The sequence below is a fragment of the Dama dama genome, chromosome 6 (genome assembly GCF_033118175.1).
Source record: "Dama dama isolate Ldn47 chromosome 6, ASM3311817v1, whole genome shotgun sequence".
NCBI classification, from domain to species: Eukaryota; Metazoa; Chordata; class Mammalia; order Artiodactyla; family Cervidae; genus Dama; species Dama dama.
Genome location: NC_083686.1, coordinates 1,656,478 through 1,676,400, shown reverse-complemented (window position 1 = coordinate 1,676,400; position 19,923 = coordinate 1,656,478). Strand labels below are relative to the sequence as shown.

General features: G+C 48.4%; 1 protein-coding gene across 4 annotated transcripts in view; it reads right to left on the bottom strand.

Moving 5' to 3' along the window:
- Nucleotides 1-19,923, bottom strand: part of FAM193A (family with sequence similarity 193 member A) — a 153,491-nt gene that overhangs the window by 84,361 nt on the left and 49,207 nt on the right. For all 4 annotated transcript variants that reach the window (XM_061145379.1, XM_061145380.1, XM_061145381.1 and 1 more), the window contains one exon: nt 2,272-2,517. In XM_061145379.1, the coding sequence (XP_061001362.1) occupies nt 2,272-2,517 (246 nt within the window). Of the gene's footprint in view, nt 1-2,271; nt 2,518-19,923 lie in introns of those variants that run through there.

The following is a 19,923-nucleotide window of genomic DNA, read 5'->3' as shown; positions in this document are numbered from 1 at the left end:
TTGATGAGGAGAGAAGCCTCATTTGTGGATGCATCGTCCAGGCAAAATCAGAGTCAGGAAACGAGACTCTCCTCCTGGAAAGACTGATTATGGGCCATGACAGGCATTTCCACTTGCCTCCAAACCAGGAAGGACATAGCAACCATTCTCCCAAGGCAGTCAGGCCACTGCAGAGGAGCTGGACAGGAAACAGGAGCCAAAGACGGTAAAGTTTAGGAAGCAAAGAGAATGCATGAGCAGGGGGAAGCCTCAAGAACGACTACTGGAAGTAACAAAGAACAAACAAGTATCAGTAACGCTAAACAGTCTTCCATTAAAAAACTGAAGACAAACCTAGACAGCATATTAAAAAGAAGAGACATTACTTTGCTGACAAAGGTCTGTATAGTCAAAGCTATGGTTTTTCCAGTGGTCACGTATGGATATGAGAGTTGGACCATAAAGAAGGTTGAGCGCTGAAGAATTGATGCTTCTGAACTGTGGTGTTGGAGAAGTTGAACTTGTCCCTTGGACTGCAAGGAGATCCAACTAGTCCATCCTAAAGGAAATCAGTCCTGAATTTTCATTGGAAGGACTGATGCTGAAGCTGAAACTCCAACACTTTGGCCACCTGATGCAAAGGGCTGACTTGTTAGAAAAGACCCTGGTACTGGGAAAGACTGAGGGCAAGAAGAGATGAGATGACAGAAGATGAGATGGTTGGATGGCATCACCGACTCAATGGACATGAGTCTGTGCAAGCTCGGGGAGATGGTGATGGACAGGGAAGCCTGGTGTGCTGTAGTCCATGGGGTCGCAAAGAGTCGGACACGACTGAGTGACTGAACAACAACAAAAAACTGAAAAAAGACCAAACACCTTAAGTGGACGGGAAAGGAAACAAAAGTAAAATAAAATGATAAAAGCACGAAGATCTGCAGGTGAAAAAATGTAAGATCAACTGGCCATCTTTTTAATCTCTTATTCTGTATCATTTCTTCATTCATTCATTTATTCATTAATTCAAATATTTTGGGTACCTAAAATATGCCAGAGTTGGTGACGGACAGGAAAGCCTGGCATGCTGCAGTCCCCGGGACACGACTGAGCAGCTGCAGTGACTGACTGAGCACTGCTGTTGGAAAACACACAAAAGGAGCTGCCCTCCCTCTTGGAGTGTATATTCCAGTGAAGGAGAAAGACAAGGTGAGTAAGTAAAATACACAGTATGTTAGAAAGAAGTGCTAAGGAGAAGAACAGAACAGGAGCAGGAAGCACACTAGTGAGAAGCCAATCTCTGTTTTGATAAACGACAGGACTCTGAGCTGCAGCTGTTACAGCACTATTGCAGAAGCCAGCACGTGAGCTGGGTGCTGCCTTCCGGGAAACCCTAAAACAGAAGTCTCGGCTCGGCGGGGGGCAGTGAGGAGGCTTCTGCCCAGCGGCACAGGCCTGAGGGGGGCTCAAGTGGACAGCAGCCTCGGGTCAGCAAGCAGACAGTGCCGCATGCAGAGAGGCGGGAGCACAGAGACCACAGCTCAGAAAAGACCCAGCAGGCAGAAATCAAAGCCACGGACGAGCCCAAGAATGTGGGGCCTTACATGGCTGCAAGGCAACTCCCTCCAGAACCCAAAGACCAGTTCTGAAAGCCCTTTCAGGACTCCATGGTGGTCCAGGGTCTGAGGCTCTGCCTGCCAGTGCAGGGGACACAGGTTCAATCCCTGGTCTGGGAAGATCCCACACGCCGTGGGGCAACTAAGCCCAAGCTCCACAGCTACTGAGCCCGTGCGCCTGCGCTCCCTGAGAGCAGCACCGCAGGGGGGGCCCACGGCCCACAGCCCGGAGTCCCCTGCGCTCCACACTGGAGGGGGCCCGAGGGCCGCCATCGAGACCCAGCACAGCCACGAACTGGTTAAAGAAGAGAAACTAAAGCCCTTTCAGAACCACGGCCCAAGAAGACACTGTCTGGGCTAAAGATGCTGACGTTCTCAAGAAGGCTTCACTGAGCTGAGGCATGAAAAGGGAGGGGGCAGAGTGGGGCGGGGAGCCTGACCTGAGAACTGCATCCGGGAAGAGACGTTCAGGCAAGTTACCAGCAGATGGAATCGTCTAGAACTGAGCGCACACAAAGCCATCTAGTTTTTCAACAAACTGTATCGCCAAAGAAATCCTGCGACCAGACATAAAACGCTGAAACCCGCCCTGTGGGCCGCCAAGCTCGCTGACGGGGCTGACCTGCTGACCGAGGGGGGCAGAGCCGGGCTGACGGGGCAGCGCCCCGCGGGCACTCACCGCCGGCTGCTCGAGGCCGCCATGGCGCTCGTCCTTCTCCACGGTGCGCCGGCAGTCGGGGCACACCCAGAGCGGCAGGTGCAGCACGCTGTTGCCCTTGGGCGCCATGGACAGGGCCAGCTTGCTTGCGGTCTTCACTCCACTCTCTAAGAACGAAGAGTCTTTCCGCTCGCTTCTGCACAGAAGGCAGTAATCCCCAGCGGGGTAGGGTGGTGTTCTATGATTCATGCCAAAGTTAAAAGGAGTCTGGAACAGAAAAAAGAAAAAAAAGTTTTTTCAAAACATGAGCCACAAAGCCAGGACCATTCAAACTTAACAGTTCTAAAACTTTAATGCACATGTATGTTCACACTGAGAAACATCAAAGGGGATTTGTTAAATAAAACTGTGCCGAGCATTCTAGAAACACATACCTCAAATAAAAGAGCAATACCATAAAGAACATCTAAGGAGGAGGCAGAAATCTGTCTTCACCCCTTCACCTAGACTTCTGTATTCCCCCCACTTGCTAGGAAGCGTCAACCTCAATTCAGACTGAGAAAGCACCAGGACATTTTCTTTTTTCTTTTAACCATCAACAAAGTTCAGGGAATTCCCTGGAGCTCTAGAGGTTAGGACTCCTTGCTTTCTCTGTCGAGGGCTTGGGTTGAGAACCTAAGATCTCACGAGCTGCTCAGTGCAGCCAAAAACAGCAACAAAGGTCAAGGCCACGATTCTAGAGATGTCTGTACTCGGGGCTCAAGGCTGAGGTGGCAATGTGACTTGAGTTCACCTACAGAGCCAAGCCACCTCTGAGGCGGGCTGTGCAAGTTCAAGTCAAGATACACACCTAGGAGCCTCACAGCAGCCTCACACCTGAGACCAGCCTCCCTCCAAGCGCGTCAGCAGTTACGGATTCAACTCCAGCCTCACTGTCTACATCCACTTTTGAAATAGGTCCTAAACTGAAGGGTGAGGGTAGGCAGGAGGAAGAGGAAAGATCATGACTCCAGATCCTCTCTAATATCAACCTCGCCATCAGAAAAATAAAATTAGCCTTAGAAACCCACAAACTGGCGCTCAGGTTTAAAACGGGCCTAAAGTCACCAGGTGAGCAAGTAGCAGCCAAGATTTTAATCCAAATCAACATGAGCCCTGAGGCGTTGTGTGCACCTTAGCGGAACCACCCTGCAAATCCTAGAAAGCAGTTCGAGAGGCACAGCTGGCCACAGTCAAGCAGGGAGGCCAGTCACAGCCTTCCCGACGCAGCCGCACGGGCCACAGCCCCCGAGCAGAGTGCGTGGGGGTGGCAGCCTCGGGACCACAGCCCCCACGCGGAGAGCCCCCGCTGTGCGCCCGGCGGGTGGGCAGGCAGGCCAGCACTGGGCTGGGGCCACTCTGGCCCAGCGTGGCCCGAACGCTCCCGGCTCTGCACTCGGCCCCGGCGCGCCCCCTGCCGCGGGCTGGCCCAACACACGCACTGCCGTGACTGCCGCCACCACGGCCAGCGCGCTCCTGAAGGGCCTCAGGTGCTGTCAGCAAGGCCTGGAGGGACCAGGTATCAAGGGGGCGGACAGGATGAAGGAAAACATGAGTGATTACAGGGATGAGACAGCACCGCTGAGACACAGAAGCGCACACCTCTCTTCTTCCCCACCTACGAGAATCAGCAATCAAACCTGCTGACGCCCGTCATGCCCACAGGTGAGCCCTGGGTTTCACCACCCAGCTCAGCAGCCGCCTGCGTGTCTGAGTGGGCTCACCTGAACTGCTGCACACGGCCGCCCCCGGGAGCAGCTGCCCTTCTCTGTCCCAACAGGTCCCAAGCCCAAAGCTGGCGGAAGAGCCCCAGGCCTCAGGCCTCTGCAGGCTGCCTTTCTACCCAGAGCAGGAGATGCTGGGCCCAAGGTGACAAAGGTCCCCAGAAGAATCAGAATGTTAAGAGGCAGAAGTGACTTGAGAGCACCCAGCTCAGGGTCCATCCCCGCAGGGCTTCCTGGGAGCCCACTGTGTGCAGGACACTGGCCCAGGCATGGAGACGCACGGTGAGTAAACCCAGCTCCCCACCGGGGAGAGTGCAGTGCTCGTCAAACACGAGGACAAGGTCAAACATCTGTGCTCTCAAGTCACAGAACGTTAGACAGCGGTGGCTGAGCAGAGGAAGCAAGACAAGGTGTCAGGCGTTGAGGATGACGCCCTTCGTCACTGCAGCTGTCGAGGGCCTCCCTGAGGAGACGCCTCAAGTGTCGGGCTGGTGCTAGAGGCCTTGGGGCATGGACAGAGGAGAAGGGGGCAGGGAGCCGCAGGGCCTGGCCTCACTCAGGCCTGGACACGGAGACAGGACACGCGAGGAGAAGAGATGAGGGAAGGGAAGCGGTGAAGAGGCCGGGGTGAAACCGCTCCGCAGGCGGCGCCCCCGGGATGGGGGGCAGACGTCGGGGCAGGAGAGAGGCTGGACTGCATGTGGAGCAGCCTCGGTGAGCACGCCTAGGGCACAGGGGTCGGACGCAGCCCGTGCACGGGTCAGACGCCCGGGTCCTGCTGGTCTGAGAGCGATGTCGGACAAGTAAACACAGACAGAACCTCCGACGGCCCAGCGCGCTAAGTGCTTCTCCGCCAGAATGAAGACATGAAGGTGCTGAGGGTGCAGAGCGGACGAGGAGGACAGCGTGACTTTAATGAGAGCAGAGCTACGTGAGACCCGAGGGGTAGGACAACGCAGACGGAAGCGGCTGCGGGGAGAGCTGGCAGAGGGGCGCCGGCATGGGGGCGGCTGTGCACACAGGTCCTTCCGGAGCAGGACGCAGGCTGGAGGGGAGGCCCGGGGCCGAGGATGAGGGGCCGGGGCTGCTCAGCCAGCCTGGGGGTGCTGTGCGGGGGCTGGAGGCTGCTCAGAAGGGCAGTGCGTGACCCAGGTCTCACCTTACAGAGAAACCCTGGCATGCGGACAATCAACTCTGGGGTGGTCATCACATGTGAGGCAAGCCCAGGGGAGCAGAGCGGTCAGGCTTTGGGGACTCGCCCCCCCTGGGTAGGGGCCCCCCACAGCGGAGGATGGGCTGCAGAGGTCAAGAGCAAGGGCCGACGCAGGCGCATTAACCACCCAGACAACGTGGAGGTAGACACCCAGGAGAGCGGGCGCGATCCTTTCTATGGTTCGGAATCGGCAGGGCACACGGTCTGTAAAGCCAGACGCGTCCCGAACGGAGGTCAAACCTTCCGACGCCTGGAGACTCGGCTCAGCACGGGAGGCGGTCCTCGGGCGGCGAGTGTGCCCCGACTCTGCCTCCTCACCGCCTCACCCTCCCGCCCCGCCCCATCACAGGCCACCACGGCAAGTTCCCACTCCACAGATTCACGGGGCAACTCCTGGAATCGTCTGCGACGAATGGCATCACAGAGCATCTCCTCTTTCGTCGGGCTTCTCTCTCAGTATCATTACTTGGAGATGATTCCTGGTGTGGACCATGGGACTGTTCCTTTCCCTCCCAAGCAGTGTCCCCTGTAGCTAAGACACAGCTCCCTCACATTCTGCTGTTTGGACACAGGCTGCCTGTCTCCCTGTCTCGGCTTCACAAACAGTAGTTGCTATGAACACTCATGTATAAATCTTGCTGGGAACACATGTTTTTGCTTCTCTTGCATAAATACCAAGGAATAGAATAACTGGGGTGTCTAACTTCTAAGAAACCGCCGGGATTTCCCGGCAGTCCAGTGGTTAGGGCTCTGTGCTTCCACTGCAGCGGGCACAGGAGCCCTGGTCAGGGAACTAAGATGCCACAGGCTATGTGCCTTGACCAGGAAAAAAAAACCAAAATTGCCAAACTCCTCCCGAAGAGCAGTGATAAGGAGTCCCAGTTAACCAACACCCTCATCGTAAGGTTTTCATTGGAGCCCCATAACCAATGTGTACTGCTATCTCAATGTGGTTTTCCTAACAATACAATAAGTATCTTTTCACAGGCTTATACAGTATCTACTCAAATTTTTGGCCTACCTTAAGGTTAATTTTATTATTCTTAAGACAGTTAGCTTTTGGTTTCATGGATTTTTCCATATTAAAATTTTTTTTGTTTTACTGCATTTTGCTTTTATGCTATTATTTCATCACTTTGAGTATCTTTGGGTATGGTTGGCTCTCTGACTTTCTACTTCCTTAAGGCGGAAGCACAGGGCAGTGAACCCTTTCTCTTGCCGATGGTTAACGCTGTAAATGTCCCTACTAAACACTGCTTTGTTGTATTTGATAAATGTTGATATGCTGTGTTTTCCTTCTCATTCAGTTCAAAATATGCAACCACGAAATTAAAACACGCTTGCTCCTTGGAAGAAAAGCTATGACAAACCTAGACAGCGTATTAAAAAGCAGAGACATTACTTTGTCAATGCTGCTGCTGCTAAGTCACTTCAGTCGTGTCTGACCCTGTGCGACCCCACAGACAGCAGCCCACCAGGCTCCCCTGTCCCTGGGATTCTCCAGGCAAGAACACTGGAGCGGTCTGCCATTTCCTTCTTCATACTTTGTCAATAAAGGTCCATATAGTCAAAGTTGTGGTTTTTCCAGTAGTCATGTATGGATGTGAGAGTTAGACCAAATAGAAAGCTGAGCGCCTAAGAACTGATGCTCTTGAGAGTCCCTTGGACTGCAAGGAGGTCCATCCTAAAGAAATCAGTCCTGAATATTCATTGGAAGGACTGATGCTGAAGCTCCAATACTTTGGCCACCAGATGCGAAGAACTGACTTATTAGAAAAGACCCTGATGCTGGGAAAGATTGACAGTGGTAGGTGAAGGGGATGACAGAGGATGAGATGGTTAGATAGCATCACAGACTCGATGGACATGAATTTGAGCAAACTCCTGGAGATAGTGAAGGACAGAGAGGCCTGGCATGCTGCGGTCCATGGGATTGTGAAATCGGACATGACTTAGTGACTGAACAACAATAATCTACTATGGGTAAATGAAAAACTGCTATCAGAGTACCTCTAACTTCTCAGACTGCAGTTTGCATCCCTTTACAAATCTGAAGGTACCTGAAAATCACAGTAACCAGTCATTTTGTAAAGGATGTTAACAGTCTTCATAGCAATATCCAGAAATCACCAGAAGGGAGAGGAAAATCACATAAATAGAACAGAGACTCAGAAAAGCTTTTAGTCAGTCCCTAAATGGGTCAGTCATATTGAAAACTGAGTGACCTTAAGTAATTCCAAAAGTAGCCATTCACAGAGCTGGTGAGCCCAAGTCATCAAACAGGGCCCTGCCCCTTCTCCCGCCCTCCCACAACCACCACCATGCCCTTGGCCACGGGGGGCAGCTGCCTCACAGGGAACCACAGCAGAGGCTAGCCAGGGACCTGCCTGGACCCCACAGACAGCGCCTGCTTTCTGCAGGACCCTTTACCTCCCATAACAGAGTTGATGACGTGGAGTCAGTCTCCAGGATTGTTACTACAACTGTTACGGTCCGAAAACATCACAAGGCGGGGACAGGAGTTAGGGCCATGGGCACAGCGACTGTGTGGGATGGTTTAGAGGGTTAGGGGACAGGGAGGCGTGTTTGCCCAGGAGCTGGAGAGGAGGGGAGCGGAGACACAGACACCCAGCTCGGGGCAGGTGGAGCAGAGGCCTGCTCAGCATGCACGTGGGCAGCAGCCGCAGAAAGGCCGGGCTCAGGGCCCCCCAGACTGCAGTGTCTGCTTTGGAGGTCCTGGCCAGGTACGCAGGGGCTGCCAAAGCCTTTGCTCCCCCTGGTCTCTCAAGAAGGGAAAGTGAAAACAATTATTAAAGACTAGAAGAAACCTGGCGCTGCGGAGAGGGACGGAAGGTGGGTGCGTGACATGCTGCTGACGGGGGCGTGAGGGCGCCGACACCCTGTGTGGACACGCACGCAGCAGCATTTCCGCCAGGGCCTGCACAGTGCCCACAGGCGCGCTTACCCACCGGGCCTCCTCACCTTCGGGCAGGCACCGGGCCCTGCCCTCTGCCTGAGGCCTCTTCCACTGACCAGCCCCTTTCTTTGTCAGGTCATCCGTTTTTCCTTCTTTCCTGCATCGTCTCCATTAGGATACAAACATGCTATTACTTACTCCTCCCAGGCTGAAGAGAAAACACTCTCCTCTTAACCACACTTTTGCCTCCGGGTACTAACTGCCAATCTTTTCCTTCCTTTTCAGCAACGCCTTCCGGGCTGTCCGCTCCAACTCTAAGAGAAATGTAATGCAAGCTGCAAACATGAACCGTGTAATAAGTTAAAACCGAAAACACGGGCAAAAACAAGGAGACAACACACCCGGCAGAACGGCCGAAACGCGGGACACGGACGCCACGTGCTGGCAAGGCTGGGAAGCAACAGGGACTCTCAGCTCTGCTGGTGGGGAGGCAGATGGCGCCGGCCGCCACTGAGGGCAGTCTGGGGGTTTCCTACAAAATCAGACATCCTCTCACCCTGCAACTGACCAATCACGCTCCTCAGAACTTACCCAAATGAAAACTTACATCCACACAAACTCCTGCACACAGATGTTTGTTAACAGTTTTACTCATAGCTGCCAGAACTTGGAAGCAACCAAAATCTCCTTCAGAAGGTGAATGGATAAACAAACTTTGGTACCTCCAGACAACAGATTATTATTCAGTGCTAAAGACTTATCAACCCATGAAAAGACATGGAGCAACCTTAAATGTGTATTATTAAATGAAAGGAGCCAATTTGAAAAGATTACAAACTGTGTGACCCCTACACGACCTTCTGGAAAACTATGCAGACAGTAAAAGACACGCGGCTGTCAGGGACGGGGGAGAGGGCGGGCACAGGCAGGACACAAAGGGTTTCTGAACCAGCGAGACGACTGTGTGATCCTACAGCGGAGCACACATGCCATTCGACATCTGTCCAACCCCCAGAGTGCGCAGCACCCAGAATCACGGACTCTGGGCGAGGATGCCCAAGGATGCGTCACTGGCTCTTGACAGACCACCGTGGGGATGCTGACACTGTGGGGGCTGTGCGTGAGTGAGGACTCATGGGAACCTGCTGTACTTTCTGCTCAATTTCTCTGTGAAACTGAAACTGCTCTAAGAAAAAAGTGTATTAAACGCCTCCCCCACAAAAAACAGGTGACTCTAGTAAGCCTGTATTTAACTCAGTGCTGTCGTTCAGTCACTAGGTCATGTGCAACTCTCTGCGGCCTGATGGACTGCAGCCCGCCAGGCTACTCTGTCCTCCACTCTCGTCCAGAGCTTTCTTAGACTCACCTCCATTCACCTGGTGGTGCTACCTAACCATTTCATCCTCTGCCACCCTCTGCTGCTTTGACCTTCCATCTTTCCCAACACTGGGGTCTTTTCCAATGAGTCATGGTACTGGAGAAGACTCTTCAGAGTCCCGTGGACTGCAAGGAGATCAAACCACGCAATCCTAAAGGAAACTAACCCTGAAACAATGCTGAAGCTCCAATATTTTGCCACCTGATGCAGAGAGCCAACACATTGAATCGACTCACTGAACTCAATATATGCACAATATTATCACATCAAAGATAACCAATATAGAGTGAGATATTTTACATTCTTTCTTCATACTGGGTCTTTAGTATGAGGATGTGTTCACACATAAAGCACACCAGGGACTGGAGAGCCCCACGCGACCAGCACACGTCACAGTCCCGGGAGCCCTCCCCTCCAGCAGAGGCCCTGCCCCACCGGCTCCACAGGCCCACACTGACACCCTCAGCAGGAGGCGCAGGCGCTCACCTCCGCCTGCCTGACACGCTGTCTTCAGCGTGGCCGCCTGGTGTGCACACCCTCTTGGTTTTCTCTGAGAACCGACTCCACACCCTGAGGCTGTGGACCAAACCTTGTCTAACGCAATGAAACTAAGCCATGCCGTGTGGGGCCACCCAAGACGACGGGTCACGGTGGAGAGGTCTGACAGATGTGGTCCAATGGAGAAGGGAATGGCAACCGACTTCAGCATTCTTGCCTTGAGAACTCCATGAACAGTATGAAAAGGCAAAAAGACAGGACACTGAAAGATGAACTCCAGGTCAGTAGATACCCAATATGCTACTGGAGATCAGTGGGAAAATAACTCCAGAAAGAATGAAGGGATGGAGCCAAAGCAAAAACAACACCCAGTTGTGGATGTGACTGGTGAAGGAAGTCAAGTCTGATGCTGTAAAGAGCAATATTGCATAGGAACCTGGAAAATTAGGTCCACCAAACAAGGCAAATTGGAAGTGGTCAAACAGGAGATGGCAAGAGTGAACATCGACATCTTAGGAATCAGTGAACTAAGATGAACTGGAATGGGTGAATTTAACTCAGATGACCTTTATATCTACTACTATGGGCAGGAATCCCTTAGAAGAAATGGAGTTGTCATCACAGTCAACAGAAGACTCCAAAATGCAGTACTCAGATGCAATCTCAAAAACGCAGAATGATCTCTGTTTGCTTCCAAGGCAAACCATTCAATATCACAGTAATCCAAGTCTATGCCCCAACCACTAATGCCAAAGAAGCTGAGGTTGAATGATTTTATGAAGATCTACAAGACCTCTGAGAACTAACACCCAAAAAAGATGTCCTTTTCATCATAGGGGACTGGAACGCAAAAGTAGGACGTCAAGAGATACCTGGAGTAAGAGGCAAGTTTGGCCTTGGAGTACAAAAAGAAGCAGGGCAAAGGCTAACAAGAGTTTTGCCAAGAGAATGTACTGGTCAGAGCAAACACCATCTTCCAACAACACAAGAGACAACTCCACACAGACATCACCAGATGGTCAATACCAAAATTAGACTGATTTCAGTCTTTGCAGCCAAAGATGGAGAAGCTCTATACAGTCAGCAAAAACAAGACTGAGAGCTGACTGGGGCTCAGATCATGCACTCCTTATTACAAAATTCAAATTTAAATTGAAGAAAGTAAGGAAAAACATCAGGCCATTCAGGTATGAACTAAATTAAATCCCTTACAATTATAGAGTGGAAATGACAAATAGATTCAAGGGATTGGACCTGTTAAATAGAGTTCCTGAAGAACCATAGACAGAGGATCTTGACATTGTACAGGAGGTGGTGATGAAAACCATCCCCAAGAAAAAGAAATGCAAAAAAGCAAAATGGTTGCCTGAAGAGGCCTTACAAATTGAGAAAAGAAGTGAAACGCAAAGGAGAAAAGGACAGATATATCCATCTGAATGCAGCATTCCAAAGAAAGGAGAGATAAGAAAGCCTTCCTCAGTGCAAAGAAATAGAGGGAAACAATAAGAGTGTGAAAGACTAGAGATCTCTTCAAGAAAATTAGAGATACCAAGGGAACATTTCAGGCAAGGTTCAAAATACGAAATGCCGGGCTGGATGAAGTACAAGTTGGAATCACCACTGCTGGAAGAAATATCAGTAACCTCAGATATGTGGATGACACCACCCTTATGGCAGAAAGCAAAGAAGAACTAAAGAGCCTCTTGATGAATGTGGAAGAGGAGAGTGAAAAAGCAGGCTTAAAACTCAACATTCAGAAAACGAAGATCACGGCATCCAGTCCCATCACTTCATGGCAAATAGATGGGGAAACAATGGAAACAGTGACAGACTTTATTTTCTTGGGCTCCAAAATCACTGCAGATGGTGACTGCAGCCGTAAATTAAAAGACGCTTGCTGCTTAGAAGAAAAACTATGCCAAACCTAGACAGCATATTAAAAAGTAGAGACATTACTTTCCCAACAAAGGTCCGTCTGGTCAGAGCGATGGTTTTCCAGTAGTCAGGTATGGATGTGAGAGCTGGACTATAAAGAAAGCTGAGCGCCGAAGAATTGATACTTTCGAACCATGGTGCTGGAGAAGACTCTTGAGAGTCTCTTGGACTGCAAGTGTTGCAGGAAGGGGGACCCCTTCCAGGGCCCGAAACTGGGCTCTTGTCTAACACTCGGAAATGAATTGTCCGAGGAGACACATGCTGACAAAGCAAGAGATTTTATTGGGAAAGGGCACCCGGGTGGAGAGCAGTAGGTAAGGGAACCCAGGAGAACTGCTCTGCCGCGTGGCTCGCAGTCTTGGGTTTTATGGTGATGGGATTAGTTTCCGGGTGGTCTTTGGCCAATCATTCTAATTCAGAGTCTTTCCTGGTGGCGCACGCATCGCTCAGCCAAGATGGATGCTAGCAAGAGGGATTCTGGGAAGTGGACGGACAGGTAGTGTCTCCTCTGGATCTTTCCCGAACTCTTCCGGCTGGTGGTGGCCTATTAGTTCCGTATTCCTTATCAGGATCTCCTGCCATAAAACAACTCATGCAAATGGTTACTATGGTACCTGACCAGGGTGGGCGGTTTCAATCAGTGTGCTTCCCCTAACACAAGGAGATCCAACCAGTCCATCCTAAAGGGAATCAGTCTTGATTATTCATTGGAAGGACTGATGCGGAAGCTGAAGCTCCAATACTTTGGTCACCTGATGCAAAGAACTGACTCATTGGAAAAGACCCTGATGCTGGGAAAGATTGAAGGCAGCAGAAGGGACGACAGAGGATGAGATGGCTGGATGGCATCAATGACTTGCTGGACATGAGTTTGAGCAAGCTCCGGGAGTTGGTGAAGGACAGAGCAGCCTGGCGGTAGTCCATGCTGTAGTCCATGGAGTTGCAAAGAGCCAGGCACGACTGAGCGACTGAACTCACTGATGAGTGCTGTCTGTGCTGGGCTAAGTCGCTTCAGTCGTGTCTGACTCTGTGACCCAGTGAGTAGCCCGCCAGGCTCCACTGTCCATGGAATTCTCTGGGGAAAAATCCTGGAGTGGGCTGCCATGCCCTCCTCCGGGGATCTTCCTGACCCAGGGATCAAGCCCTTGTCTTTTACATCTCCTGCACTGGCAAGTGGGTTCTTTACTACTATCACCACCTGAGAAGGCTTCTATGAGTACTAATAAAGAATAAAATTTCCAACACGGGGCACAGAAGGAAAGGAAGACACAAAGAATAATTACTTTAGAAACAGGAAAAAGAACAGCTAGAAGATCATGGGTGACCTCAGTGAACAATAGCTTTATATGCCATGTTTATTTTAAACCCCAAAGTCTTTTCACACAGAAGTGTAATACTTCTGCAAAACATAAACAGTTTCTTAAAAATACAAAGTTAGACAAAGATCTCTGTTTCTTTCCAAGCCAAACCATTCAATATCAAAGTAATTCAAGTCTATGCCCCGACCAGTAATGCTGAAGAAGCTGAACGGTTCTATGAAAACCTACAAGTCTTTCTAGAACTAACACCTAAAAAAGATGTCCTTGTCATCACAGGGGACTGGAATGCAAAAGTAGATACCTGGAGTCAAGAGGTATCTGGAGTAACAGGTATCTCCTTGGAGTACAAAATAGAGCAGGGCAAAGGCTAACAGAGAACCCACTGGTCATGGCAAACACCCTCTTTCAACAACATGAGAGACAACTCTACACAGGGACATCACCAGATGGTCAATGCTGAAATCAGATTGATTATAGTCTTTTCAGTCAAAGATGGAGAAGCTCTATACAGTCAGCAAAAACAAGAGCAGGAGCTGACTATGGCTCAGATCATGAACTCCTTATTGCCAAATACAGACTGAAATTGAAGAAAGTAGGGAAAACCACTATACCATTCAGGTATGATCTAAATCAAATCCCTTACGATTATACAGAGGAAGTGACAAATAGATTCAACGTATTAGATCTAATAGACAGAGTGCCTGAAAGACTATGGACAGAAGTTTGTGACACTGTACAGAAGACGGGGAGCAACACCATCCCCAAGAAAAAGAAATGCAAAAAGGCAAAATGGCTGTCTGAGGAGGCCTTATAAATAGCTGAGAAAAGAAGAGAAACTAAAGGCAAAGGAGAAAAGGAAAGATAAACAGATTTGAATGCAAATTTCCAAGGAATAGCAGAGAGAGATAAAAAAGCCTTTCTCACGGATCAATGCAAAGAAATTGAGGAAAACAATAGAATGGGAAAGACTAGAGCTCTCTTCAAGAAAATCAGAGATGCCAAGGGAACATTTCATGCAAAGATGGGCATAGTAAAGGACAGAAATGGTATGGACCTAACAGAAGCAGAAGATATTAAAAAGAGGTGACGACAATTCACAGCAGAACCATACAAAAAAGATCTTCACGACCCAGATAATCATGATGGTGTGATCACTCACCTAGAGCCAGATATCCTGGAATGCAAAGTCAAGTGAGCCTTAGGAAGCATCACTAAGAACAAAACTAGTGGAGGTGATGAAATTCCAGTTGAGCTGTTTCAAATCCTAGAAGATGATGCTGTGAAAGCGCTGCACTCAATGTGCCAGCAAATTTGGAAAACTCAGCAGTGGCCACAGGACTGGAAAAGGTCACTTCTCATTCAATCCCAAAGAAAGGCAATGCCAAAGAATGTTCAAACTACCGCACAACTGCACTCATCTCACACACTAGCTAAGTAATGCTCAAAACTCTCCAAGCCAGACTTCAACAGTACGTGAACCGTGAACTTTCAGCTGTTCAAGCTGGATTTAGAAAAGGCAGAGGAACCAGAGATCAAATAGCCAACATCTGACAGTTCATTGAAAAGCAAGAGAGTTCCAGAAAAACACCTACGTCTGCTTTAGTGACTACACCAAAGCATTTGACTGTGTGGATCACGATAAATTGTGGAAAATTCTTGAAGAGATGGGAATACCAGACCCAGCTGATCTGCCTCCTGAGAATTCTGTATGCAGGTCAAGAAGCAACTGTTAGAACTGGACATGGAAAAACAGGCTGGTTCCAAATCAGGAAAGGAGTACATCAAGGCTGTATATTGTCAACCCTGCTTATTTAACTTATATGCAGAGTACATCATGAGAAATGTTATGCTGGATGAAGCACAAGCTGGAATCAACACTGCCAGGAGAAATATCAGTAACCTCAGATATGCGAATGACACCACCCTTATGGCAGAAAGCAAAGAAGAACTAAGGAGCCTCTTGATGAAAGTGAAAGGAGAGTGAAAAAGCTGGCTTAAAACTCTAACATTCAGAAAATGAAGATCACAGCATCCAGTCCCATCACTTCATGGCAAATAGATGGGGAAACAATGGAAACAGTGACAGACTTTATTTTTTGGGGATCCAAAATCACTGCAGATCGTGACTGTAGCCACGAAATTAAAAGACACTTGCTCCTTGGAAGAAAAATTATGACCAACCTAGACAGCATATTAAAAAGCAGAGACATTACTTTGCCAACAAAGGTCCGTCTAGTCAAAGCTATGGTTTTTCCCATAGTCATGTATGGATATGAGAGTTGGGCTATAAAGAAAGCTGAGCGCCAAAGAATTGATGCTTTTGAACTTGTGGTGTTGGAGAAGACTCTTGAGAGCCCCTTGAGCTGTAAGGAGATCCAACCAGTCAATCCTAAAGGAACTCAGTCCTGAATATTCGTTAGAAGGACTGATGCTGAAGCTGAAACTCCAATACTTTGGCCACCTGATGCAAAGAACTGACTCATCGGAAAAGACCCTGATGGCGGGAAAGATTGAAGGCAGGAGGAGAAGGGGATGACAGAGGATGAAATGGTTGGATGGCATCACTGACACGATGGACATGAGTGCCTAAGCTCCGGGAGTTGGTTATGGACAGGGAAGCCTGGCCTGCTGCAGTCCATGGGGTCATAAAGAGTCAGACAGGACTGAGTGACTGAACTGAACTGAACTGAGACAAAGTATCTGCAACACAGATGCAACAGGCCAATTCCCTAAATGCATACAGCAGCTTCCAATCACTCCAACACCACTACACTGTTAGTGTGACTGTCGTCCTCATTTCATTAAGGAGGGAGACTAAGGTGTGTACATTACGAGACTTGAGTTCAAGTTTGTATCAGAGCAAGGATTCACACCCAGGCAAGCTGGCTCCAGACCACTAGAGGGTGTGCTGGGGTCACTTCCTGGGCGAGAAGGCCTCTTGGATGAAGGCCCGTCCCAGAGAGGCTGAGTCTAAAAGGGCACCAGTCAGATACTCGCAGATCAGAGAATACCAGCAAAGCCAAAAGCTGCTTCTTTGAAAAGATCCATAAAACAGACAAATACTGATAAGACTTATTAAGGGACAAAGTACAAAAAACCAACGTCAAAAATGAAAAAGACATCACTACAGATCAAACAATCACTTAAAATAATAAGATATTAGCAACATCTTTAGGTCAAACTTTAGATGAGAGTTTGATGAAGTGCTCAAACAATTTCCAGAAAATACAACTTTTCAAAATCGACAAACAGAAACTGGAGCAACACTGTAATCATTAAATAAACTCAAACATGTGTAACTCCAAGCCAAGATGGTTTATACCAGAAATTTAATAAGAAAAACATATCTGACTTTAGACAAACTACTACAGATAATAAAAAAGAGTACATACTAAAAATTAACCATAATTGGTACACTAAAATGTGACAGAGAAAGGAAAACCCAATTTACTCTCACTCGTGAAAACAGATGAAAAAGTCCTACGTGAATTTATGAGCAAACCCAATCCAGTAACACAGAAAAAAGGATATTCCCATGACCAAATGGGTTTACCAGGAAAGCAAAGTTGGTTTAACACTGAGCTGATTTTCTAATTACTCCATCACATTAAAGAGTAAGAGACAAGTGCCATGTAATTAAAATAGATGCAGTGTGTGTGTGTACAGGCATTTGATCATTCAGTCGTGTTCAACTCTTTGCGACCGCATAAACTGTAGCCCCCCCAGGCTCCTCTGTCCATGGGATTTCTCACGCAAGAATACTGGAGTGGCTTGCCATTTCCTCCTCCAAGAGATCTTCCCGATCCAGGGATTGAATCCACATCTGTGTCTCCTGTACTGCAGGCAGATTCTTTTACCCACTGAGTCATTGGGGAAAGATAAAAAGATGCAGAAAAAGCTTTTAATAATATTGAATATCCATTCACTAGTAAAAAGAACTCGCAGCATATGAAGAACATAAGGTAACTTAGACTGATAAAGGCCATCTTGAAAAGAGAACCCTATTATCACTAAACATAAAGATGAAACAGTGAAAGTTTTCCTCCTCAGATCAGAAATGAAATGAAGGTACCAACAACCATCATTTCTACTCAGCAGAGATCCCAGCCAGTACAGTAAAGGAAGGAAAAAAAAAAAAAGGACTAATGATTAGAAAAGGGGGAAAGAAGTGCCATTATTTGTAGATGATACGACTGTACACACACAAAATCCAAAAGGATGTAAAGATAAATAAGGAGAATTAATAGTTTATAAAGGTTGATTTTTTTTAAATTTTAGATACCACCGAATGACAAGCTCTGAAAGAGAGAACTCAAGCGTGGCCCTCACGGCCGTGGACATGCTGGCGGCGTGGCTGGTGTGTGCCGCGGCGCTGAGAGGGAGCGCTGTCTGCTAGAGGTGTGCCGGCGCCGGGAGTGCAGCTGGCAGGCAGAGACCCGCGCACACGGCAGAACGGAGCTAAGAAGTAAACATGCTGAAGATGATGCAGCCAGGTTTTCACTGAAGAAGAGACACACAAACACAGCAAGAAGGAAGGCTAATGATAAACTCCAAATGTTGGACTGGAACTGAAGATTCAGTGTGAACCCCAGGTTTCAACAGATTCACGTTTTTACTTGTAAATACTACTGTCCATTGAACCAGGGCTCCTTGGATGGACGGCTGATCTCAGGCCTGTGGAAGGGAAGACTCGAGGTGAGAACGAACATCTGGTACGGTAAAGTGAGCAAATACTCAGAAAATGAGGATTCAGCAGCCAGCCAGAAGGGGCTCCCACTGCTCCATTTGATACACTGTGTAAAACAGGAAACCACACCAAAAACCCAACAGGAAACCATAAGTCCATAATTACGCCAGGAGTATACAAACAACAAGGAAGAAAAGAAAGTTCTAGCTTGCTGCAGAATGTCAATAAATACAGAAGGGATGGTGAAATTAGAAGATCACCATTTTGCTACCACTGTATTAATTGATTCAACCAAGAAGTACTACTGGATGCTAAATTAGAGGGAGAAAGCTTGATGAGAATCAGGATAGTTATGATGATAAAATATTTCTCTACAAAAGACTATTACTTAACACAAAACATTATTAACTTTACAGTGAAGACGCTGGTCAGACACCACCTTAACCAAGTGTGAAGAGTTACCAACACCTGTCATGTAACAAACCAATGTCACAGACTCCTAAGATGATGTGCTGCAAAGAACACATGATTTGTGCAGAATTCCTGTCAAAATGCAAAATTTTAGTCCAGTTTGGAGCTGGACAAACTTTAGCAAAGTTCTAAACAAACCTTAAAAACACTGAGTAAAAGGAGCTATACACCAACAACTATATGTTGCAAACTTCCAAGTATGTAAAGTTAAAAAGACAGAACTGTAGTGCTTAGGAATACATGTTCAGTGGTTACTCAGGAAAGGAAAGAAAGGGAACTGTATCCAAGATGTAGCCTTCGTGGGCTTTTGGAGTCCTCAAAATGTTCTGTTTCTCTATCTGAATAGTACTGATACCAGGGATCATACTAGGATAATTTGCAAAGCTGAACACTTATTGTAAGCTTCCCAGGTGATGCAGTGGTAAAGAATCAACCTGCTCAAGTAGGAGACGCAGGTTCAATCCCTGGGTCAGGGTCATCCCCTTGAGAAGGAAATGACAACCACTTCAGTATTTTTACCTGGGAAACCCCACGAACAGAGGAATCTGGAGTGCTACAGTCCATGGGGTCACAAAAGAGTCAGATACGACTTAGCGAATGAGTACACATGTAAAATACGTACACTTACTGTATGCACGTCTATGAAATTTAACAATAAGCAGCTTTGAAAAAACGTTTGACAAAGGAACAAGGTAATCCCATGGGGAAAGGAGAGGCTTCTCAATAACACAGCTGGATATCCATATGGCGGGGAGGGGAGCGTAACCTCCAACCCTGGGCTTCCCAGGTGGCGCTAGTGGTAAAGAGCCTGCCTGTCAATGCAGGAGACATAAGAGATGCGGGTTCGATCCCTGAGTTGGGAAGACTGCATGGCAACCCACTCCAGTGGTCTTACCTGGAGAATCCCATGACAGAGGAGCCTGGTGGGCTTCAGTCCATGGGATCCCAAGTCAGACACGACGCACCCCCAACCTTACCACAGACCATACATCAAAATTTAAAACAACAACAACAGCTTGAAATGGGTAACAAACCTCCACATGAAAGTTAAAATCATGACACTTTAATAAGAAAACAAAGAAGAAAATCTCCCCAACCTCAGAGAAGACAAAATATTAGAAGATTTTTCTACTTAGACAAGATTTCAACCTTGGGGTAGAGACATTTGGGAGGACCCCAAGAGCACTAACTGCATTTGACAAGGTGGACCTTCATGAAACTGAAATCCCTGGTGACACGGCTCCTCCTGGCTTCAGCTCGGACGGAGGTGGCTGGGAGGAGCGATGCTCCCACCTGTACAGTAAAACCAACCAAACTAACTCCAGGCCGTGACTTTTGGGGGAACCCATCAGGAACTGACTAACAGAGCAAACTGGCCCAAAATCCAACTGCCTGCAAGAAGAGAGAGTGCACACACTCACCTGAGGCTGAGGTGCCTGATGCTGGTGAGAAGGGCTCACTGAGCACAGAGGATGCGGGGCAGGGCTGAGGA